The sequence below is a fragment of the Sprattus sprattus genome, assembly GCF_963457725.1.
Source record: "Sprattus sprattus genome assembly, chromosome: 3".
Classification (NCBI taxonomy): Eukaryota; Metazoa; Chordata; class Actinopteri; order Clupeiformes; family Clupeidae; genus Sprattus; species Sprattus sprattus.
The window spans coordinates 42,952,419-42,977,981 of NC_137922.1; the positions used below are offsets into that span (position 1 = coordinate 42,952,419).

A 25,563-nucleotide genomic window follows, 5' to 3' on the forward strand; every position below is an offset into this window, starting at 1 on the left:
GGGAGAGCTTCAAAAGGAAAGCCCTATGCAGACGCCATCAGATTTGTGCGGAGGGACTGGGACTAGTAGAGCAATAAATGGGGCTTCCAGTGGAGGTTGTAAAACTGATGCAGTTTCAGCTCAGGGACTATGCAGCAGATTCTATCCTTTATTGAGTTCAATAATATACGTGGCCAAATGCTGTAATAGAGTCAGTTGAACCTTTTTTTTCTGCCTTCATTCCAGTCAGTAAACATCAAGGCTAAAAAGTAATATAAAGCAGGGACTTTGCTTTCTAATGTGAGTTTAAACTGACCCTTAAGCCTTCAACTCGTTGAGGTTATAGCCTATCATTAGTCCTAGGGTAATGCTTAGGCACCCTCTCCATGGCTTTCTGGGAAATGTCGATGACCAGCCGCTTGTTCCATAGGGATGGAACCTCAAAAGGGAACCAATTACAGTCCATCCACAGGCTTGGGGAACCTCATGGCTCTCCCACATGTTTGACCTCTCTGCGACCTTTAGCAGAGCAGGCAGTATTCTCAGCGTTCCCTTCTTCCGGTTCCGTTTGAAAGCTGCCGTGGCTGTGGTGTCTGAGCCAATAGTCGTAAAAAATGATGGCCGTGTGGCTGTTTGTTGGCTGTTGCTGTGACAACCATTTGGCGTACCTTCGACTCTGTGGCATGCTGGTAAAAAGGCTGGTAGAGTGGGTGTGAGTTATTTGAGTCCAACTACCTGATACGGCATAGGGGTTGTTCACAATCAGTAAAGTGTGTTTGGGTTTTTGATGTGTAAGAGCGTATGTGTGTGCTTGCGCACATGTGTGTGAGTTTGTATCTCGGGAGAGCAGTTGTTGTAATGCAGCAACTGTGGGGGGATAAGGGGAATTGGGGATTGAAGCAGTGACAAGAGCATGTGTGTGTGTGTGTGTGTGTGTGTGTGTGTGTGTGTGTGTGTGTGTGTGTGTGTGTTTGTGGGCTAAGAGCCGCGTCTGTCACAGTGACAACTGCCAGGAACAGCCACTCAACTATTTTTACACTGGGAATGCTGTGCTTATCCCCCCGGAGTTCTGACTGAGCACGCCAACCACTAAATACTCAGGTAACATGTACTACTCTTAATACACACATCATTGGACACACACACACACACACACACACACACACACACACACACACACACACACACACACACACACACACACGAACACACACACACACACACACACACACACACACACACACACACACACACACACACACACACACACACACACACACACACACACACACACACACAGACTCTCTGTCCCTCTCCATCTCTTTCACACACAAAGACATAAACAACCATATATTTTTAGTCATACTTGACACTTTTATTCAACTCCCATGTTATCAGCCTCCATCACACACCATGCTAGCCTCATCAATCACTTCTTAAGTCAGTCCAGACAATGTTCCCCTCAGGCGACATCACAACATCCGAGGCTGACCTTACCCAAACAGGAAATTACCTAGCACCAACTTCCTGCCGATAAAACCTGATCACAGTGGCAAGTTCCACTCAGTCAAAGAGTCTGCATCCAGCAATTCAGTTTCCTACAAACCAACTAAAAGTCCATCTAGAGCAGACATTCACTACTGAGCCAGTATCCAACCTCCAAAAACACAATACTACTTGTGTTTTATCAGGGTCAAATCTCTTCACATCTTATTCCCTTTATTCAAGAGGGTGTTCAGCAATAAATCTTAAGATTGAGTAACGAGCTATGTCAGACCCTCACCCAACTATAGGACGGTGGGAATGACAGGGGTTATCTCTGTCACTGTGAACTTCGACCTTACCACAGGGGACAACAACCACTAGTTAGCATATATCCAACAGCTGCTGAATGACAATCATTGCTGGCTAAATGCCAAATGGAAAAGCACACACACACACACACACACACACACACACACACACACACACACACACAACCACACACACACACACACACACACACACACACACACACACACGCACACATAAGTCTAACTATTAATGATTCATACGTCATTACGTAAACCCATACACAGAGTATACATAAATTAGTTAATTTATCCACACCCACACCCAACATCCCCCCCCCACCCCCACACACACACACACACACGAACACACACCCACTCCCATACACACTCCTACACACACACACACACACACACACACACACACACACACACACACACACACACACACACACACAATCCCACACACACACACACACACACACACACACACACACACACACACACACACACACACACACAAACACTCCCACACACTCCCACACATACTCCCACACACACTTCTACACACACAAACACACACACACACACACTCTTCCACTAGACTGGAGAGCAGCCGGCCCCTCCTGTCTCCTCCCCCCTACTCACTCCTGGTGGAGCCCCTCCCGCGGGGGATCAGTGGAGCTATTTCCAGCCACCCCACGCTTTAACCACTCCTGGAGACAGGGCCAGAAATAGCTGCAGCCTCAGTGACTGACACAGCACTCAGAGAAAGAGAGAGAGCCAGAGCCAGAGCCAGAGCCAGAGCCAGAGCCAGAGAGAGAGAGAGAGAGAGAGAGAGAGAGAGAGAGAGAGAGATGAGGGGTGGGTAGATGGGCAGAGACAGAGTGTGAGAAATAAGTGGGAGAGATGAAGGGAGAGAGGGAGAGCGGGAGAAGAGAGAGGAGTAAAGAAAGGAGGGATGGTAGAGAGGCTGGGAGCAGCAAAGAAGAAAGAGAATATATGAGAAAGAAATGTGAGCAGGAATTAAAAAGACAGAGAAGAAAAGGACTGCAAGCAAGGCAAGAGAATGGAGCTAGAAAGAAAGGATAGCAGAATGCTAACATTAACTCCCCTTTTCTGCAGACCCCCTCCCCCCCCCCCCCTTTACCACCACCTCACACTGATACCCCCACAGATTAATTACAGTACTCCTGCCCCTGACAGACCCCAGAGCCACCACCCCCCCACCCCCAGGACCTCTGATACCTGGGCAGGTATTCCTTGTAAAAGCGTTTGTGACTTAGCCTCAGGTATCCTACTTTCCAGGAAGGCTGGGACTGAGCCTGTAAGACTGCTCCTACGCCAGATTACTGACTCATTTTTAACTGAGGCCCACTTTACTGCCCTGCTTGCGGCCACAGCCATCCATTTGTCCGCCTACGCCCGTCCTGGTGGCAAACATGCTAGGTGTGATAATGTGTGTGTGTGTGTGTGTGTGTGTGTGTTTGTGGTGTCTTTTAATAAAACCCAAATACATTGAAAGCTAGTAATTAATAGTAAACAGCCCTGAGGTCCCTTAGTGCCTGAAGCCCTGACATTCTGTGACTGTGTATTTGTAATCAAGTTTAAGTGTATAAAAGCTTTTACACACACACACACACACACAAACACACATACACAAACAAACACACACACACACACACACACACACACACACACACACACACACACACACACACACACACATACACACATGACCTGTGACGACACATCCTCACTGAATCTTGCTCCACTAATTCATGTAATGGCGCCACTCACTACGAAGCCTATAATACTGTTATCAAATGCAAGGTGACTTAAGTGGGACACGAGGTCTTAAATTACTCACAACACTCTTAACTCTCCTCCTCTCTCTGGCTTCCTCTCTAACCCATCAGAACAAGAGGGAAAAACATTTGCAAGTCCTTTGCCGAGCCTGGTTTACATACCACCATAATTGGTATACAATGTAATGAAAGGAGCTTTTGATGTCCTGTGGCTTGTTGTATGTGTGTGTATGTGTGTATGTGTGTGTGTGTGAGTGTGTGTGTGTGTGTGTGTGTGTGTGTGTGTGTCTCTTGGCTGACAGGTTTAGCGATCTGGAATGAGGAAGGGGGGGGGGGGGGGGTCAGCAGCACCATGTGACAGAAGCACCCAGCGTGAAGTGGATTTGGGGCTGACTAGCGTAGCGCGCTAAGAAACGCCCTCCTAGCCTGATTCAATTTGTGAGCAATTTGTGCCTCATTAAGACATCAGTTTCCCCCCTTCGTGTGCTTTGTGGGCTGTGGGTTTTCTGGGCTGAAGGAATTGAAGGTTTCTCTCTCTATATATATCCACAATGTTTACTCTTACTGACTTCATTGCGAACAAAGGGCTCTGTTTTGGAATGAAAGGTACTACTGCTGAGTTTATTCTCTACCAAGATGAAGTGTAGAGAGAAAGAAAAAGTCAAGCCAGTAAGGATTTGGCTAAATGCCTGGCTGTGTAGAGGAATACAGCCACCTCCCATAGACAACAGCTGGACATGCTCACAGCCAAATACATGATGTAGAAACACCACCTTCAGATTGGAACTGTAATTAAACAGCACAGTTGCAGACTGGCGCTGATAAAAGTTTTCTAGCTTGCTAACTGATGTATTTTAGCCATTTATTTGCCAATGCCATCCTGGAAAAGCTGTGCTTACAGTTTTGCGCTCAGATCACAGGACTTCATAGGGAAAAGCCCTGGTAGCTATTCCTTCCTTCACTAAGTGCCACCCAATTCAATTTGAGGAGGTTATAAAAACTAGCTACCAACAAAAACATAAGGTAGCTTTAAATAGCAATATTATGGTAATATGGTGATAATATGGTGACGATGGCCAAAACATAAATGCTGCATAGCCTATGTCAAAGAAGTACAACCATGCACCTATTAATTAAAATGGACCTTCTTAGAGAGAGAAGAGATCGGAGCCACAGCAGCAATCCTCTTTGAGTGACCAAACCAATAAAGCTCTTACACCCACAGAGTCCATGGTAAGCCTGTGTGTTTGTTCCGGAACATACTCCCTCTGTTTGTTTACTGTCTGTAGACTGTTGCACTGCAGGCCTTTGTTTTGTGCGGTTGCCAGGGCAAAAGGAAGCAGCCCCTTATAAAGTCGCCTAAAGTTATTGTCTTACGCGATTTTAGGGGCTTCGTACAAAAGACAAGCAGCGATTTATGGATGGGTAAAAAGGGCCGCTGTCACTATTCACTCACACCATTCATTCTGAAGGAGGTTTAGTGAGTCTGGGGCTGAAGCACGTCAGCTGGAAAACCTTGATGTAAGACGACAGCAGTGAGTGATGGCTCTCTGGCAAGGAGGAACAAGTCGGAAGCTCTTAGGGTGCCCAGGCAACTCTCCACAAGGGGGAATAAATGTCCACTCTTTCCTCAATGACACAACAACAACAACAACAACTACAACTATAACAACTGTGGCTGTGCAACGGGAGCCTGGTGCTCGAGGACACGGGAGTGTGTCGATGTGGCAGTCGCACCCTCAGAGGAGCGACAGCTCGTCGAATGCCTCTGGCGACAAGACAACGTCGTCTGAACATCTGAACTCAACAAATTAAAGTCGAGCGGCAGTCCTCGTCCACAAGCTGGCCTAGTTTGAACAGATGGAAACAGGACTCACCCGTAAACGGAGCAATGAACGGCCAACCAACAGTGAGAATCTTCCTCCACTAGTGCTCAACAACAAGATTGTGTTCCAGAACATTCCAAGCAAAATGAAGCTCTGGTTAATATCTCTGGCATGATATGTTTTTTTTTTTTTTACAGTGCCCAGGGACGGTATGTGGGACTGCGGGGGTTGTAACAAGATGGGCGGCCAAATTAAATTAGCCAGGGAGAACAGAGGGGCAGGGATACTACCTTGGGACAACTTAAGATTTCATTCAAGAAAGGGCAGCGAGTGAAGCATTCCAGACAGTCTCTCTGAAAAAGAGTTTTGTTTGTTCGTGATGAAGTCATAACTCAACAGGAACTATGTGTGTGTGTGTGTGTGTGTGTGTGTGTGTGTGTAATAACATTACTTCAAATCTAAGCAACAACAAGAATAGAGAACTAAATGTCCCTCGCCTTCTTACTACATTAACTGGCTGAAGAACACGGCCATATCCTCCTTAACTGGAAATCCTTAGACCAACCCAAGACCATGTCTACCTTCACTGATGGCTGACATCAAATGCATTCACACACCTTCACTTTCAACTAAACAAAGCATGATGCCACAATAGTTGTCAAAAAAACTAAACATCCACAGCTTCATAACTCACTGGAATATGAACTTACCAGTATAATCAACTAATACATTGTTTATTTGTATTGCATGTATCCTGCATATAAGCACAAAGTGTCTTACAACCCATATGAACAATAAAAGAAAGCTCTTCCTAAATGAAAACTCTACTGTGTCGTCCTTGGCCTCCTGGACCTAGTATCTATGGTCCCATTGATGACGAACTCTCTGGTCCCTTTCGCAATACAGCTGCATCACACTTCTGAGGCTTAACCTAAGGGCTCATGAGAACGTCCTTCTCTACTCACCTTTGCATGTGAAGCACTTAATGTGGAAGTGCTTGGTCTGCACGCGGAGCACCTCGCCCTTGCATGGATCACCGCACTTATAACAGAGGATGACCTGCTTCTCCGGGGGATGGTGCGGTTCCTGAGCATGGGCCACTGAGGACAGAGAGAGAGACACACACACACGCACACTGTCAGACACGGCACAGACATGGACATTGATCTTAACAGTCGAGAGGCTAAGTAACCTAAATGCATTAGAATGGCTCGTTTAACGACAGTGGTAGAACTGCAAAGCTGTGTGGATGCGAAACCCTGATGTCTGTCAGATCCCCAAATCAAATGCACAGGGTATGTACAATACAAACACATATCATGTATTTCCATTTTATATAAGTAACTGTATGTATCAAATATTTGTGCAGTAACCATTTCTGTGTCTTTACAAAGTGCCAGTACCATTTGATGATACGAGGCCAAATTGTAGGTTGCTATTAAAAACTGTCTTGAAGTTTATGACAATGTTTAAACACGCTGTCTTTGATCGAATGCTCAGGTCTATGAGCCAGAGGAGCTGGAGCTGCTGGCAGGTCCAGGACAAACTGATGACAGCAAAGCACTCCCAGGCACATCAGGTTCATATACACCACTAAAGTTTTATTTTAAGACATTGTGCTCTGATCAGGACTTTTCTGTCAGTCTTATTCTTGTTCTTTTTAAATAGGCTAGATAGAACTAGTGTATAGAAGCCACAGAAAATAACTTGGAATGACCTGTTTTTCCAATTTCTTATGCAAAAATGCTGAAAAAATGCCTTTTCTAGCACAGAGGCCGAGTCAAGTCACTGATTTAATATAAACATCTAAATTAGACTGTGTTTTTGTTAACTTTTAATTGTTAACATTTACAGATGTCACAACAAAAAGTCAATTGACAGAGCAACAGAACAGATGCCGTCATTCATAATACATCTGTCATGTGCATAATGAATGTCCTAACACTGCATTATGGATGGAAGTTTAAGTACGGCATTAACCAGACAAGCACAATAACAATAGGTGCACAGGCCCAGAGCATCTCTTCCAATGAGGCTGCTGGCCTAATGGGCTTTCTCACTACTAACTAGACAGAAGGAAGAATTGACTGGACACTACTACTGATTTTTCTAATTGCAATTGAGCTGTGTTTACGTGTATAGACACACACACACACACACACACACACACATACACACACACACACACACAAACACACACACACACAGGTAATTGCTTGAGTTTTAAGTGTCTGTCAGCGGCTTACACACACACACATACACACACACACAAACAGTTGACCAAAACCACACATACAATGCACAAAAAGCATAGCACTGAGCATATTTCAACAAGACACCAGCTTTGACACAACAAACAGAGGATATGAGCTCACTCTGAGCAACACAGGCCAGATAAACTTACTGCACACACACACACAATCACACACACACACACACACACATTTACTCAGAGCAACACAGGCCATATAAACTTACTACATGAACAGGAGAGAGATCAGACTGAATGGCACACACACCCGAGGGACCCGAGAGCTCACGGCCCAATAATGTCTAACTTCCACAGTCAACATAGCCCAAGTGTGTGTGTGTGTGTGTGTGTGTGTGTGTGTCAAAAAGAGAGAGAGGGATTTGTATGTGTGAAGATGTGCAGTCAATCAGTGGTTTACAACTGAACTGCCTGTCACAAATGACATGGGAGGTCATTACCCTGGTTACATAACTGTAGTTAATGACCAATTCACTGCACTGCTCCACAAAGCATCACAAACACACACACACACACACACACACACACACACACACACACACACACACACATACACACACTCACACAAAACCCTTCCCACCCACACACACTCACACAAACACTCATCCACCAACACACACTCTCTCCCACACACACAAACAAAGCCACATAGGTGCTAAATCTTGATAATTGCATGCTCTCCCAGGCGAGAGGAGATTGTGGGAGATAGCTGGCCTTCACAGAGATGGCACAGAGAGCACCGATACCAGAGAGCAGTTTGATCACGGCCACAAAAGTGCTGAGGTCTGTAACACCACCGCTGGGTCTGCCTCACTCTCTTACTCTCTCGGTCTTTCTTTCGCTACCTCTTTATCTCTCCCTTCTGTTTTTCTCTCTTTCTCAAACTTAATATTGCTCTCTCTCTCTCTCTTTCTCCTTCCAGAATTGTTTCTCTTTGCCTCTCCTGTGCATTGTCTTTCCTTCCCTTTCCCTCTATCTTTCCATCTTCCTCCATTAATCCTTTCTTCCTTACTTTCTTTCTCACTCTCCATCTGTGGGGTAATAATGTGGGTTGACTCAAAGGACAAAACTCTCAGTGCTAGGGTGAGATAGAACTTTGCCGGTCTAATTTATGGCCACTGGGCCTGCAGGCCATCCTGGCCACAGCCAAGCCTTTCAAACTCAGCAGAAGACTTTTATACTGACACTTTATCACGGTGACATGTTTGTTTATAGTACATATTATTGGATTTTACAGTCTCCTCTGTATGCTTAGAACAATGATGATGATGGATGACTGAATGCAATGTTCTCAGTGAAAAGGTGATCGGCCTTATTATTCACCAACTGGAAAAGTTCTGCAAGGAAAATACTGCCACGTCATTCATCCAGTCATTCATCCCGACCAATCACCAACCTACACCTTTAAAATGATTTGACGTCTATGACTGTTCCGTTGCTTTCAGGTGCTGACTTTTCGACCCCCCCCACTCTCACCCCCACCCGTACTCTATGTCAAGACAAAGATAACGAGATAACAAAAGATAACAAAAAAGATCACTGACACCTTAAAATGCTATAAGTCACACCCTATTGCCCATTACTATGATGTGATATGATACACCATATTAAGAGAGCCACAAGCATCATTACCATCATATCACTTTTTACAGCTGAACTTCCATGGCGGGCCGAGCGCCGTGGAAACCAGCCGTCTAAAACCTCATTAAGCAAATATAGTCAATGACGCTCCAGAGGGTTCATTAGCAGGTAGCACAAGCGTGACAAAGTCGTATGCGCCCCATGTGAAAGGAGGATGGGATTAGGCCCAGTGTTTCCAGTAGTCGAGTCAAAGCAGAGAGAGCAAGAGAGAGAAAGGGAGAGAGAGAGCGAGAGAGAGAGAGAGAGAGAGAGAGAGAGCGAGAGAGAGAGAGTGAAATCCCAGGTCAAAGCGGATCAATTAGCTAAGGTCGTCAGGGAGAGCTCACAAGTGTCAGAATCAAAATCTACTTTCCTGTCAAGCACTTGTAAGCGTTTGTGAGTGTGGTAGTATCCACTGCTTACTGGTTCATAGCTTGTATTCTCAAGCACACGTGTGTGATTTGATGGACATGAAAGAAGTATGTGAGAGAATACTTTATAACTTCTACCACTTTACTGAAACATTAACCAATAAGCATATTAAAGTATGTTAGAGTATATCTCATACCTTCCGCCACCTTATGGAACGTTAAACTACGTATGTATCTGATGTGAATCATTCATGAAGAAAATGCTCTACAAAGTAAGTTTAAACAAGATTTACAGCATACCATCAACATACACTACAAATGTATCTGGTCTGCATCATTTGTGAAAGGAATAGCTGGTTTTGGGCTCATTTCTGACTGGGAGAGTGCTGGTGACACCAGCTGAAGAGCTGTCAGCCCCTGACCCAGGACCTGTGAGAGCTAAAGAGAGAGAGAGAGGGAGGGAGAGGGAGGGAGAGACTTGAGGGAGTAGTGAGAGGAGCTGTGGAAGATGGCCTTTCAGTTCCTCTGCTCATCAACCCCATGTCCCCAAAACTTTTCCTCTCCTTCGTTGACTCACTGTTTCACATTCACTCACTCATTCTCTCTCTCTCTCTCTCTCTCTCTCTCTCTCTCTCTCGCCACTCATTCTCTCTCTCTCTCTGTTGTGAGTGAGAAGTGATGCGTGCCTGGCTAATCTAATCGCTGGCCACTTGAAAGGCTGGAGAGCTGGAGTGAGATTAGGGGAGGAAAGAATGTGCCGTCCCCAGTGGCTCTCTCCACTCCCCGACCGCCTGGGAGGGCTCTTTTATCAGGCGAGAGAGAGGTTACACAAGCATGTTCAACACAGACACACACACACACACACACACACACACACACACACACACACACACACACACACACACACACACACTCACACTCACGTACACTGACACCACGTACTAACATACACAAAGGATGACGTGTGTGTGTGTGGGTATGTGCGTGTGTGTATGTGCGCGAGTGTGTCTTCGTGCACAAACACAAGGACAAAGAGCCAAACAGAAGGATGGGTGCACGCAAACACACACACATGCAAACCTATGTACATACACTTATCCTAAATGCCCTAAGAGTTCATTCATCTTACCAACAGTCATTTGGGTGAATGACGCTGGTGCATGCGCATGGTACAGTCTTGAATGCAGACTCCCTGTGCCTGCAGATCTGCGGCTCAACATTTTGTATAGGCTTTGAATAGACACACTCTCTCTGAATCAGATATAAGATTACATAACAGGGCATCCACTCCTTACGCCTCACTATACAAACTCACTCACACACACACACACACACACACACACACACACACACAGTCATACACATACTCCCCCAATCTGAATGCCAATCACTTTAACAAAACCCATGAAATGAATGTCATCCAATGCATCACACACACACATAGCACACACACACACAGACGACACGATCTTGAAAATAAGTACATGATGTGTATGATGAAAATGCGGTCTCCCTTTCTCTGCCTATACCTTAGACTGGGGCCCAGCACTGGAGATCATCGTTACCATGGCAACCTACTCTAAAACGGCAACAGCAACTAAAATAATGTGAAGCTCACTTGCAGCCACGTTAACCCACGACAGGACTGCAGTTCTCTCTCCCTCTATCTCTCTCTCTCTCTCTCTCTCTCTTTCCTGCTCTTTTTCTCTCTCTCTCTCTGTCTGCCTCCCTCTCTTATGGTCTTGCTTGCTCTGTCTCTCTCTCTTACTGTCTCTCTCTTTTTCATTCTCTGGAGGATGCTAAGAATTATATTTTAATGGGGAGAAAAAGAAGGACAACGAAAGAGAGAGAGAGAGAGAGAGCTTCCTAATGATAACTTATCATCATAGGCTGAAGATGTATTACGCACGCACATGCATACAGTCCATACTCTCTCTCACACACATGCACACATGCATACAGTCCATACTCTCTCTCACACACGTGCACACATGCACACATGAACAGGCAGAGGGACATATGGACATGTGTGCAGTCTGAGCACGCACTGCATATGGAGAAAGTTGCCTGGAGAGCAGTCAGCACAGCGGCACTGTCTCCACATGAGCCACAGAAGTCAAGCTGTCTTCAGTCTCACCGCATACACACACACACACACACACACACACACACACACATATATATATATACGTATATATAGAGTATATACGGTATATATATATACACATACATTCAAGCACTGAGACTTACATAAGCATACAGACACACACACACACACATATAATTGCCTGAACACATACAGCCACACACACCAGTGTCGCCTGTGCTCATAAATCAAGTTAGGGTCTATAGCCTCATCCAGCATGACGACAAGTATAAACATGGATCAGTGGAGGCACTCGCTGAGACATGGAATGCTATGCACCGGGCAGGATGGACAGGTGGGATAACACACACACACACACACACACACACACACACAAACACACACACACACCCACACAGACACACCGACACACACAGAGTGAGACACCCACCCACACACAGGCACGGCAGTATTAAACAGTGGTAAAGGTTAAGGGATGTTCTGTAATATGTAACAAGAGATTGTCTTCTAATCCACTTTCAACTTATTGACACTTTTCAAGAGAGGGAAAGAGAGAGAGTGTTTGTGTGTGTGTGTGTGTTTGTGTGTGTGTGTGTGTGTCTGTATGTTTGTGTCTGTGTGGAAGGTCAGTTCAGAATAACCGTGCTGTGAAAAACTCCCAAGTTAACCTTTAATGGAGATCATTTCATGAAGACCCCCAACAAGACCTTCTCCCCCGTCCAAAACCTTTCCCCTGGATGGGTCAGGTCCAGCAGTCAGTGCTACCTGCGCAGCTATGACTCATGGCTAACTCATAACAAACACACTCAGTTGTGACAAGCACCCAGCATCTTCAAAGCACTGGACAATTTTGTTATCTGTTCTCTGGTACAGCCTTCCTTGAAAGAAAAACCCAATTTCCCAAGACTTCACCTGGCTATGGTTGAACTTTAGATGACCTTCCACACTCAATCTCTGACAGAGCAATGCAGACAAACAGAGAGAGTCATAATGTCATCAATGGCATTGGCAACTCTCCTTTGCTAAACACTGCAGCTCTATCAACACAAACACTTCTAAATCATACGCTGTGTAAAACAACCACCCTCAAGGATTTCAGACAGCGTACCCGCAAACGCACTGAAGCAGCTGGGGCCAGATATGAGTTCTGAAGTGGTGTAGTCATGGGCAGTTATTACAACCAGTTCCAGGCACTTTAGCAGCAGCCTTTTCCAGCAAACTTTGTGATTGAATTCTTTCTGGAGGTTGTTTATTATGTGTACTCATAATAAACAATGATTTAGAATGTATCATCTGATCTCGTCTCATCTGTTTCTCATGCCTTCCATGTTGGCTCTAATTGATACTAATATCAGTAATGGTTTCCGTTGAAATAGTAATCGTACGCTTTAATGTACGTGCCTAGATCTAACAACAATAAAACTTTAGACAAAAGACCAGAGCTCCCACAGTAAACCATAATTCACATTGCCTGAATATTCAGCTGTATATGTTCGTCTCTAGTTACAGTAATACAACCAATGAGATTGTACTAAGATAGTTGAATTATAACATTGCTACTTTGTTAAATGAATTAGGACGATGTTAAATCAAATACTTAACTGAATGGTTATATCTCTGTGGTACAGATTCGTAATGGGTAAGATAAATAGATAGTTTTGTCTCTCTTTGACATTTTTGGGAAAAAGGAACAGACACTGAAAGGAGATTTTAAAGGCCAGGTAAGTGTACAGTTTGCTGCTTTCAGTAACATCACAATTAAGAACTACTGACTTGGACTTGAACGACTCTCGATCCATTAGTGATGCATGCTCTTAAAGTGACCTAGCAAAAAAACGTCCATTTTGTGCAAATGTGTCCAATTAACTTAAACACCAAGCCTTCATCGCTTCAGTACGGAAAATGTATGTGTGTGAGAGAGAAAAACAAAGAGAGAGAGAGAGAGAGAGAGAAACAGACTCTCGTTCTAAAATAACAGTCAATACACAGTCAGGCTCAGTAGTGAATATCAGGTGTTTTTATCAACAGCGGTAAAAAAGGAAAAGCAAACAGCTGATGACTGCAGCTCTTCAGCACCCCCGGCCACCTCACCCACTGAGCAAAGGACGCTAGCTTAAGATAAGGGGCCTATCTGCAGCTCTCTCTCACATACACACACACACACACACACACACACACACACACACAAACATACAGACAAACACATGCATACGGCTATTTGCAGGACAATGACCCTAGACCTAAGCAGCATTTAACACTGTCCAGTTCCCTGTGATAGTAGTGTCTATAAAGGAGAGTGTGTGTGGCTGTAATAAGTGACAGCAGTCGCTAGTGATCCTATTAGCAAGGCCTGGCCGGGGTTTCTGTTGAACAGCGGTAAGCGCATTAAGACATGCCACTACCACTCTGACCTCTGTCCGCTCGCAAGAGGAGTCACCGAACTCAACCAACACACACAAACAGAAACACACACACACACGCACACACACAACTGTAACAAAAAGTTCCTGTTAATATTCAGAACAGTAACCATGGGTAATGCTGTACTTAAAGCTGAACAGAAAACATGATTATTCGAAATGTGTTGAACAGTCCTGGACTTTCTTCGCCGATATTCGACTCTCTCAATTACTTACAATAGGTTTATGCATGAATTTAGGAACGGGCTTTTATTTGAAATGCAATCTCCGTGCAAGATGAATGGCTGAACAGTTGGACAATATACCTTTGATATCATTCCATATGCAGTTTAATGTCACGTCCGAACACTGTTTACTAGGGGTGGGGGAAAAAAATCGATTAATCGATTTTTCTCGATTCTCTCTAAAACGATTCTGTCTTTATAATCGATTTTGTAATAAAAAAAAAAACACATCCATTTCATGTTGAAATGCAATTATCGATTGATTATCGATTATCAATTTGAAACCGATAAAACGATTATCGATGCATTTCGAATATTAAATCATTTGAGTTTGCAACTCAGAGTCTAAAATCACTTCCTACTTTGTGCTTGATAATTAAAGAAAATCAACAGATGAATTACCTTCTCTATTTGCTTTATTACAGAAAAAGCTTTTTCTTGTCACAATTTTGACTTTCTATGAGCAATGTAATAATCGATGCAGCTTGCATTTCAACATAAAATGGATGTGTAAAAAAAAATTGTTGATCCATTTTATGTTGAAATCGATAATCGGTTTAAAATCGATAATCGATTTAGAATCGAATCGTTGACCTCTAAATCGGAATCGAATCGTGAGGTGCCAAGAGATTCCCACCCCTACTGTTTACAATAACAAGGGGGAATAATATATTGTGTAAGTATTTCATTTAACTTTTAATGAGATAACAGTTATAGATCCAGCTAATGTCTAATGACAAGCTAAATTCTGCGCAGGCTTCAATTCTCCACACACTTGACACCGAACAAGGGAGACATTAGGCAGTGTCATTGGTTAAGACAAACTGTGTAAACACCTTAATGAGTTAAACTGCAGATTTTAAATAGAATTTGCAATTCGTGGAATCTCGAAAAACTGAAATAGGTTCTAACCAGTTTAAACCAATTAACCAGTTCTAACCATTTTGACCCTTAATCTTCCTTCCAAAACAACCTAGTAACAATCAACACAAGACCTGCCATAATTGAATAATACCTACATTCTTAGTGCTCTACATCCACTGTGTATTTATTACAGTTACATTCACTTCCTACAACCTGTGGTATTTTACACTTTGATGTACAAACATCTAAGAATACAAAACAGAACTGTAGCAAAATGCAACAAGTGTCACATTTTCTGTATGGTCATTTCTGGCAAAAAAAATAAAGTGTCCATATGATATGGGATTCAGTATCACTGAAAACTACACATGCCCCACGGAAACACGCAGCCGCCAGGTACATGAACCTCACCGCACGTCACTGACACACACACACACACACACACACACACACTGACACACACACACACCACACCACACAACACACACACACACACACACACACACACACACACACACACGTCACTGGTGTTGGTACATGGTAAACAACAACAAAACTTGTCTATTTTGACTGAACACCAGGTCTAAAGGAAATGACACAGGTCTACAGCAGTCTGTGGAGAGGCCAGGTCAGTCACCTCGACCTGGGGCATAATCCACTAACCAATCCCTGTGTGTGGTGCAACCGAGAGCCCATGGACATTATCAGGCGTGTGTGTGCAGAGCTCGTGTGCTGGGGTATTAATAGACTCAGTTATCAGAGCTGATGAGGTGGGGGGGGGGGGGGGGGGGGGATCTGGAGACCTACAACCACAACTGCAAGCCACACATGGAGTCCTCAGGGTGGGGTTGGTGGCAGGAACAGAGGAAGGCCTGGACGGAAGCTTCCAGAAGTATATGGATGATGCCGACCTGTACAACGGGCTAAGTTGAGCGTTGACTGATCTGGCACGCCAGCGGGACTAGCGGTCAATCCTTATGCCGGGCTGCATGTGGGGAGTGGGTTGGGGGGGGGGGGGGGATGTTGAGCCACTTGGCTGTCATGGGCCCCCACTATCCAGGGCATTTTGGGAGGCATGTCTGTATGGGGAGGGACTCAGGAATGTGGAGGGGTGTGTCAACAAACTACAGGGGGTCTAGTCTCCCAAGGTTACAATCACTAGTGGCAGATGAGGTTTGAGTTTTTGTGTGTGTGAATACATGTGTGTGTGTAAATAGATGTGTGTGTGAGCATCTAAAGAGAGCTAGTGCTACCTTACCAGGGTTAGCTTTGCTGCATGGTGTGTATTTGGGCGATGTGTGTGTGTATGTGATGGTGTGCATAAACACCGACTTAGAGTAATTGCATGCTGTGTCATTTGGCAAAAGCAATACGTGGGGCTAGTATGTGTGAGGCAGTGAGTTAGCTTTGCTGCATAATGTGTGTTTGGGCTGCAAGCGCTGTTGGGTGTGTGAACTGTATGTTGTGTATGTGTTTAGGCTTCAATTCACACTGCATAGGACCTCATCTGTAGAACACTTTCCCACTGGTTACCATGGCTACGACGGCGGGCTAAATGTGTTATTGAGTCTGGTCTCTCCTCTCTCTCCCTCTCTCTCGTTCTACCCCCCCCTGCTGATCTCTCTCTCTCTTTCTCTCGCTCTCCTTCCCTACCTCTCCCAGTCTTTCTTGCTCCCACTCCATCCTTGCTGTCTCTCTCTCTGTCTTTGTCTGTTTATCCCTCTCTTTCTCGCTACATAGCTTGAGCTCTGAGCTATTCTCCCACACCATGGTTCACTTTTTTTTTTACCAAATCATGCCGACCCTCACACAACCTCCCCCTGCCAGCCTCCTGCTCGTTCCCACAGATTAGTCGTGACTGCACTTGTCCACCGCTGAAGCAACCCCCCCACCCCTTCAGAAAGAAACCAAAACAAAAGAAAACAGAAACAAAAACAGAAAAACGAACGAACGAGAAGGAATAATAAAATACACGTCCTCTCTTTCCATTCAAATTTCCCAAACGCTCACTCGTTCATGCTTCCACACAGGCAGCGAATGGTAAATAATTCACAAATGGCCTCTCAATTCTTAAATAGCCTTTCGCAATATTCCAAAGGGAGCCGGTGTGTGTGTGTGTGTGGAGCGTAAACCACGGCGTAAAAATCATCAACCGGCATCCCCCCATTCGGTTTTTTTTTTTGTGGGGGAATACTCATATAGCAGAGAGGTTTCTCATGACAAGCTGTATGACTCAGTCTGACAAACAGACACACACACACACACACACACACACACATACACACCCACACTGTCGAGTTGGGTGGTGGCTGTCTGGTATGGCGAGGCTGACTCAAGCCTTCGGGGCCTGGGAGCAAGGGGATGAGATCAAACAGGGGGTGCCTGGTGTGTGTGTGTGTGTGCATGTGTGTGTGTGTGTGTGTGTGTGTGTGTGTGTGTGTGTGTGTTTGTGTGTGTTGATATTCAGGGTGGGTAGAGGTGGGGGGTGCTGGTGCTGGGGCTTCTAATCACGGTTGGCATTTAATGCGTGGGCAAGCACGGAGCTCTGAGAGGGCATAGAAGGGCTGGTCGGCTCACACTCAGAGAGGCTGATCCCAAACAGCAGATGAAGATACTGACTATCCTATCTCACACACACACACACACACACACACACACACACACACTCACACACACACAGAACCAGGTATGTAGAGAAGACAGCACAAACTAGCTTTGTATGATGCAAAGACTACTTGTGTGTATAATACAATATTCACACATCCACACTTTTAAGGTAGACACATCTGTGTATGGTCCGGCAGTAAGGTCAGCCTCCACAGACCTTTACACATGCGTGAACACACACACACACACACAAAATACACCGACCAAACAAAACATACACACACAGACAATCAAGTGCAGGCTCACTGTAAGAGGAACATGTGCTGACCCACAGAAACAACCATGCATTAGTCCCATGGCTCCTTTTACACTAATTACATCTACCACAATATCCCCCAGAGTCCACACACCCAGACACAATTCGACATGCACACACACACACACACACACACACACACACACACACACACACACACACACACACACACACACACACACACACACACACACACACACACACACACACACACACACACACACACACACACACACACACCTCTTCCCATGTCTCTATCTTAGGTCCTACTGCCGAATGTCCGTTTTCTTCATTATTCAAAGACAAACACACGTACACACACACACATATACACACACCCACACATACACCTGCAGACTTCCTCAGCCCTCCCTCCTGCCTTCTCTCTCTCTCTCTCTCCCTCTTTCTCTCTCTCACACTCCGTGTCTGTCTCTCGTCGGTGCTGAAACAGAACACCATGCTCGCTACCTTTCTCCTTCACCATGACCATCGGCTGCGGCTGCTGCTGCTGCGGCTGCTGGTCCGTCGGTGGGCTTGACGCTGGCGGCTGCCGGGCAGGGAGCAGTGCTCAGCAGGCAGACGGAGCGAGCCTGGGGAGTTACGCAGCCTCCGTTCTGCTTCTCTCTCTCCCGTCTGTGTGTGTCTGTGTTTATGTGTGTGTGTGTGTGTGTGTGTGTGTGTGCGGGCAGGTCTTCCTGCTTAGTCCAAGCGAGCCCGCACCAAAAAAAAAGCAAGAGACCACAACGAAGGGAAAGCGTGCGAGGGAGGAAGATGATGACAGACAGACAGAGAGGGAAAGAGTTAGAGAGAGAGAGAGGCGAGAGAGAGAGAGAGGGAGAGAGAGAGATGATGAAAATAGAAGGAGAGACAGAAAGGCACGTCTTCTCAAACTGAGCAGCCAGCCAACACTGAACAGTTCAGTCAGTGCTCTCTCTCTCTCTCTGCTGCCTACCTTTCTCCCTCCCCTTCCACATACACACACACACACACATGCACAGACAGAGACATAAAGAGGGGTGGGGTGTGTGGGTGTGTGTGTGGTGTGTGTGTGTGTGTGTGTTAACGTGTGGACTCTGCCCTCTCTTTCTCTCTCTCGCTCTGCTGAAGGAACCAAGTTGCAGCTGCTGCATGTGTCAAATGCAGATTCCATTGCCTTAATCCACTCCCCCACTCCCAAAACACACACACCCACTTCCTTGAATTCTTGAAAAAGAAGAGGTAGAAGTTCTCTTCTTCACTCTGTTCTTTCTCTGTGTGTGTGTGTTCCTGCCTGTCCTGATCAAGTCCATCTCTGTCTCGTCCATATCGCAGATGTTGTTTTTCACGACAACACAAGGAAACAATCACACACACACACAGCCACACACGCACACACAGCCACACACGTACACACACACACACACATACATATATATATATAAACGGCCCCTAAAACAACAGCAACTGTTCGAAGACGACCCAAACCTCACTGTCCAAACCACAGCTAACCGCGGCAGGAAGTTTATATTCTGTGAGCGGTTCAGAGGCTGAGTCACTGAAATGTGCTGCAGCGTAGCATTTTGGGCAGAACTGCGGTTTATGGGATTATGAAGGACGAGTTATTGAGCCCCTGCGTGTGTCTGATCGAGGGGCCACCGCTTGTGTTCTGTGTCCCCCGTGTGGCTGTTGGTGCAGGTCTCCAGGGGCAACGGTCGGGATGGGCTGAGAGAATGGGGTCGTTCTGAGGCATTACTCGCTAGCCTTGGTCTGCGTCATCGTCGACGAGGATGGCGTGAAGGGGTCTTCAACACACTCACACTCATTCACACACACACACACACACACACATGTCTCCATTTTGGGGGATTTGCTTTTCTGGCAGTTTCTTTGTTTTCTTCTCCTGCAGTGTCCTCCAGTACCCCTTTCTCTCTCTCTCTCTCTCTCTCTGTCTCTCTTTCTCTATCTCATTCTCTCTGCCTCTCACCCTCTCCCTGCAGTAGTCAGACACATGAAAGGCAGGGGATTCAAAGCACCCAGAATCTTCTTTAAAACTCATGTGGAGTGTGTGTGTGTGAGTATGTGTCTGTGAGTGAGTGTGTGTCTATGTCTGTGTCTGTGAGTGAGTGTGTGTCTATGTCTGTGTCTGTGAGTGTGTGTGTGTGCAGCCCTGGCTCCCGAAATAAGCTGAATTTGACATGCCTTTGAGTGGTTTACTGAATGAGTGGGGGTGTGGATGAGGGACTCGGGGATGGGCGGGGATTATGAACAGCAGGTGTTGGCTGTTCAAGAGCTCTTCAGGCCCCACTCCAACCTCCAGCGGGGAACAGCTGATGACGGCCCCCGTTGCCCATCGTCCGGCACAAGAACACCCCCAAATGTGGGCCCTCTCTGCAGGCTACCCACACTCCCACAGGAGCCCCCTCGCCTCTACATGTCAGTCGTCCACGCCAGGCGGGAGAGGCTGTTGCATGTGGATTAGTCACGGAGCGGGACGACTAACTGAGTTGCTGGCTTACCCTCGCTGAGACATCTCCATGCGGTGGTGAGATCCTTTGAAGTCAAAAGAAGCAAGCCTGCCCAGTCTCTATATAATAAACTCAGTAACGGCTCAATCCATTTCTTGAGGAGTACTTACAATCACATAAAAGCATAGAGAACTCTGTTCTGTAACTGCAAAAAAGGTATCATAAAATACTGAAACATGCCGCTAACACATTGAATGTGCCATTAACTTGTCAGTGTATGTTTCTCGCTGAATTTAATATGAAGCTGTCCATCTCAGTCGCTCTCTCTCTTTCAGCTTCATTTTACTGGAAAAAAACCTCACCATGACATTGCACTAGGAAAGCGTCTTTGTATGCATCAGAATGAGACATCAATACTATATATCTTCTACAGATGACATTGACATATAACTATGAAACATCACAATGGGAGCCTTTATCCTCAGACTGACACATCCCAATCCAAATTTCGCTCTCTACCACCCCTTTAGCTCTCTCTTCTTCCCCCTCTGTAACTCTCTCTCCCCTCACTATCTCTCTCTTCCTCCCCCTCTCTAACTTTCTCTCCCCTCACTATCTCTCTCTTCCTCCCCCTCTATCTCTCTCTGTACCCCCTTTGTATCGTTTAATGGCACCTGTCAACCCCGGTGTGTATGACAGCCCTTCACCAGCCAGCACTGTCACAATGACAGCGTGGGTGAATGGAGGGGTTAACTGCCGTGAAACAGCCCAGGTTCCACCTCATGATCCTGGGAGAGTGGGGAGGATGGTGGTGGGGGTGGTGGTGGTGGTGGCGGTAGTGTTGAGAGGGGTGCGGTGCTTGCATACTGCTCTGTGAAACATTAGCAAAGTCCACGCACATGCCACTTCATCCACGTGTTCACACACACAGAGGTGTTTTCAGGAGGGAAGTCTCTCCCCCAGATTAGATCACTATTACGTAGTACGTCTGAGGCACGCACCATCTCCTGCTTTGCCACAGCCAAGAGGAGACTGCATTAAAGTCACAAGCAGCATAGTCCAGACACCACCGACAATACCTCATCCGCTGTCACCAACCATTAAAAAACCCAACCTGCACGGCCCATTTCCCTCAGACGTGGAGAGGCAATGGTGACCCAGCTATCTTCTGTACGCAAGAAACAGCCCACACCAGCAGGTTCTTTTCGGCAATAAACTTCTATCAGCCGTGCGGCGCTTGCCTATTGTCAGCACAAAGGGAGCGGCGGCGAAGCGCGGCAGTGATTGCACCGCGTAGTCTGCCTGGCAGAGCGGGCAGGGGATGGATGGAGGGGCATGGCAAAGCTTAGCTTAGCTGCTCGTGAGAAATTAGGTGTTCAGAAGAGGATTTACAACTGTTTAATTTTTCCATTTGCTTTTTTTTTTTTGCTGCCTTTATGGCCCATTTGTGTCTATGTGTGTGGGGGTGTGTGTGTGTGTGTGTGGATCTTTCCATCTGAGGATTTATATCTGAAAGAATGAGAAAGATAGAGAGTATGTGTGTGTGTGTGCACTGTAATGTGCAATGTCAAACTGAATGAAGCATGTAGCAGTTTGCTTCAGGACAGCATCTGGGGCTGTACTTCACTGTATGTGTACGAGTGCGTTGCACGAGCGCGTGTGTATGTGTGTGTGTGCGTGTGTGTGTGTGTGTGTGTGTGTGTGTGTGTGGCGGTGTGCTTCTCTTCTCTCTCCAGTTGCACTGCAGCTGAATGGAGCAGCGCCATCGCCCCTCAGGCCTCCACCGTGTCCTTCTGCGTGCTGTCAATCAAACAAACCACAGGGCCAGATCACAGCTCAAGGCTGACCACATACGATGTCCCCTGGACAACCACATGCTGTCTACTGGTGTGTTACGAGTTGGAGGCCCGGACACTGATGTGTAGGTGGAGCTGTGGCCTTTCCTTGGTCAGAGCTGATATAATTAGGCAATGGTGGGGTATTAGTGAGAGTGGGGTTGGTAAAAGATATCCCCACGGTTGTGTTTCAGCCATAGGCTAAGTCCCGTTGGTAATCACAGCCATAGGGATATGCTTGACCAGTAGGGTTGCCAACTTTCTCACTAGCAGATAAAGAACAAAAGGCGGCGTTTAACTATTAATGACGCATAACCTGTCCTATAGGATGCATTGGTTTAACCATTTCCAACACATCATAACCAACACACATGTCACCATGTCATGTTTTTTTCACAAGGACAAGAATGGATAATATATCCCTGTCCAATTATTTGGGACGCCTCTGATACAATGCGACATTCAAAGGCCGTCCATGTGAGAGTGAGACTATATATGAGACAGTAGAGTGAGACTATAGAGAGTACAGTGAGACTTTCCGATTCGATTCAAATTCCGATTCAGAGGTCAACGGTCGATTCTAAACCGATTATCAATTCTTAACCGATTATCGATTATCAATTCTTAACCGATAAAACAATTATCAATGCATCTCAATTTTTAAGACATTTGAGTTTGCTACTCAGTCTCAAATCACTTCCTACTTTTTGTTTGATAATTAAAGAAAATTAACAGATGAATTACCTTCTCTATTTTTTTATTGGAGAAAAAGCTTTTCCTTGTAACAATTATGACTTTCTATAAACAATGCCATAATCGATGCAGCTTGCATTTCAACACAAAATGAATGTATAAAAAAAATAAAAAACATTAAATTTCTATTAATTTTTTTTATAAAAAAATCGATAATGAACTTTTCTGAATCGAGACAGAATCGTTCCTGAGAGAATCGAGAGAAATCGAACAATCAATGTTTCTCCCACCCCTACTCATTAGCATTCCCTAAGTTCGTGAAGCAGGTGGTCTGTGCTCGTCGTGGGAGGCTCCGGGGACCCGGCCCGTGCGTGATGTGCTGAGGTCAGAGGGGAAGCGAGAGGGCGGTAAACGTTTGTAAAACACAAGCGCACCCAAATCCCACACCACAGCGGGCCCATCAGCATATTCTGCTGCTGGCAAAACCCTAAGCACAGCGCGGAGGAAAAGTCGCTGACAATACTGCTCGGGTCGAGAGCTTGGCTCAGCACGCACTGCTTGAACACTGGCGACACACACACACACGCACATACACGCACACAAACACTCACACAAAACCCTTGTGAAGCATTTCTTCAAAACCCTTATAGGCACCATCTCATACACATAGACCATCACACAAACCTAGACACACAAACTATAACCCCCCCCCCCCCCCCTCCCCCGTGCAGACACACACACACACACATGGTTCACAAACTCTAAACACCATGCACACTCTAGGCATCAAACAACCAACAGCTTACAAAAGGCACACATGCAATTCCTGACATACATACAATGCCTCTCTCACACACAGACCACACACATGGACACCAGACCACACTTTTCTATGTCACACACACAAACGACTCCACACAGCAACCTCAGGGACTTTTGCCAGATGGAACTCCGGGTGCTAGCAAATGACTGTCTTCGCCATCACGCACAAAGGTCACTGAATTCCTTCTGCTCCGCTCGTTCAGACAAGCTAACTTGCTATGCTTTTTAGAAACAAGTTGAGGTACTAAATCTGTGGCTTTAAGTATGGCTTGTAGACCATCTCTGCAATCCATACATTTAAGGAGAGATTATCTTAAAGATCGGATTTAGGAGCGGATCATCTGAAGATCTACAGCTCTAAGTGCAATGTGATATTTGACTTATGACACCATCATATCCCTACGACACATTGGAGATTTTGTAGAGACTGATTCATCATTGCAACATGAGACCATAGATGAGTTCCTAAGAGAGCCTGGCTATAACCCCATGTCTACCATGCATCATGGAGAAAGAGAAATGGATGATCCCCTTTTCTCCGAATCTAGCGAGCGACAAATCCAATCCCAAATGTTCTTGATTGATTTGAGCGACCTGAGCAGGGTTCAATCGGAGGTCAGCGACATCTTACCAACCTAACCTCCCTTGGCAAACCTCATTTCCTCCTTTCTTCCTATTCCTCTCAACCAGCCATCCACACCCCCCTCATCCCTTCCTACTAAGGCATCTCCAAGAATCTCCTAATCTGTGGTGGGCAGGAGTGCTGGCACACCTCCTTCCTTCCTTCCAGAAACTTTTCTCCCTCTCTCCCTCTCCCTTTTTTTTAAGTCAACCAGCCATTCTCAACCCCTTATTCAAAACCCCCCCAAGAATCTCCTCACTGTGGCGAGCTGGAGTTCTGGCTCTCCTCGTGTCCTCCTCCTCCTGACCGCGCTCCATGTCCGCGTGGGACATCCTTTCGCAGATGACGTAGTCGTTGGGGTTGATGAAGGGCAGCTGCTCCATCATGGACTGCTTGGGGATGAGGTAGAGCACGTCGGAAACGTTGCCGTCTTCGATGATGGACATGCGGCGCACCGAGTTCTTGCGCTTGACCCGGTCCACCACCACGCTGTCGTCTCCCCGGCCCACGCTGCACAGCTTGCCCAGGCTGCTGAGGTGAGGCAGGTGGGGCATACTGAGGTTGTCCGCCCAGCGCTTAGGGCTGCAGACCGACGGGAGGGGAGACACCATCCAGGTGAGGTTTGACACCAAGGAGCAGCAGGGCAGGGGTGTCAGGTAGGGGGGTAGGAGCGGCCCCTCGAAGTTACGGGAGCGAAGCTCGATCGATGAGAAGGATAGGAAAACAGAAAAAGGAGCAGAGAGTGGGTCCGTGCTCTAGCGCCGAGAGGAGATTGTCTGAGTGTTGCCGTTCGGTCGAAGAGCGGGGGATCCTCCTACTGCTGCCGATCAGGCGAAGCAAGCTCCTTCCACGTTCATTTAAGAAGATTAGGGCTGATGTATTTTTAGGGATTACTTTCGCAGGTGGGGGGAAGAAAAAGCAACCTGCCACCTGAGAAATAAAAGGC

The 25,563-nt window shown here is 46.1% G+C and overlaps 1 protein-coding gene across 1 annotated transcript in view; it reads right to left on the minus strand.

The window, feature by feature from the left end:
* ablim1b (actin binding LIM protein 1b) overlaps positions 1 to 25,171 on the minus strand; it is a gene marked incomplete at its 5' end in the record, with an annotated part of 67,652 nt that extends 42,481 nt beyond the window's left edge. Inside the window, 2 exons of the mRNA XM_080836010.1 lie at positions 6,369 to 6,503; positions 24,925 to 25,171. Of these exons, the coding sequence (XP_080692136.1) occupies positions 6,369 to 6,503; positions 24,925 to 25,171 (382 nt within the window). The remainder of the gene's footprint in view (positions 1 to 6,368; positions 6,504 to 24,924) is intronic.
* Positions 25,172 to 25,563: the final 392 nt, after the last annotated feature.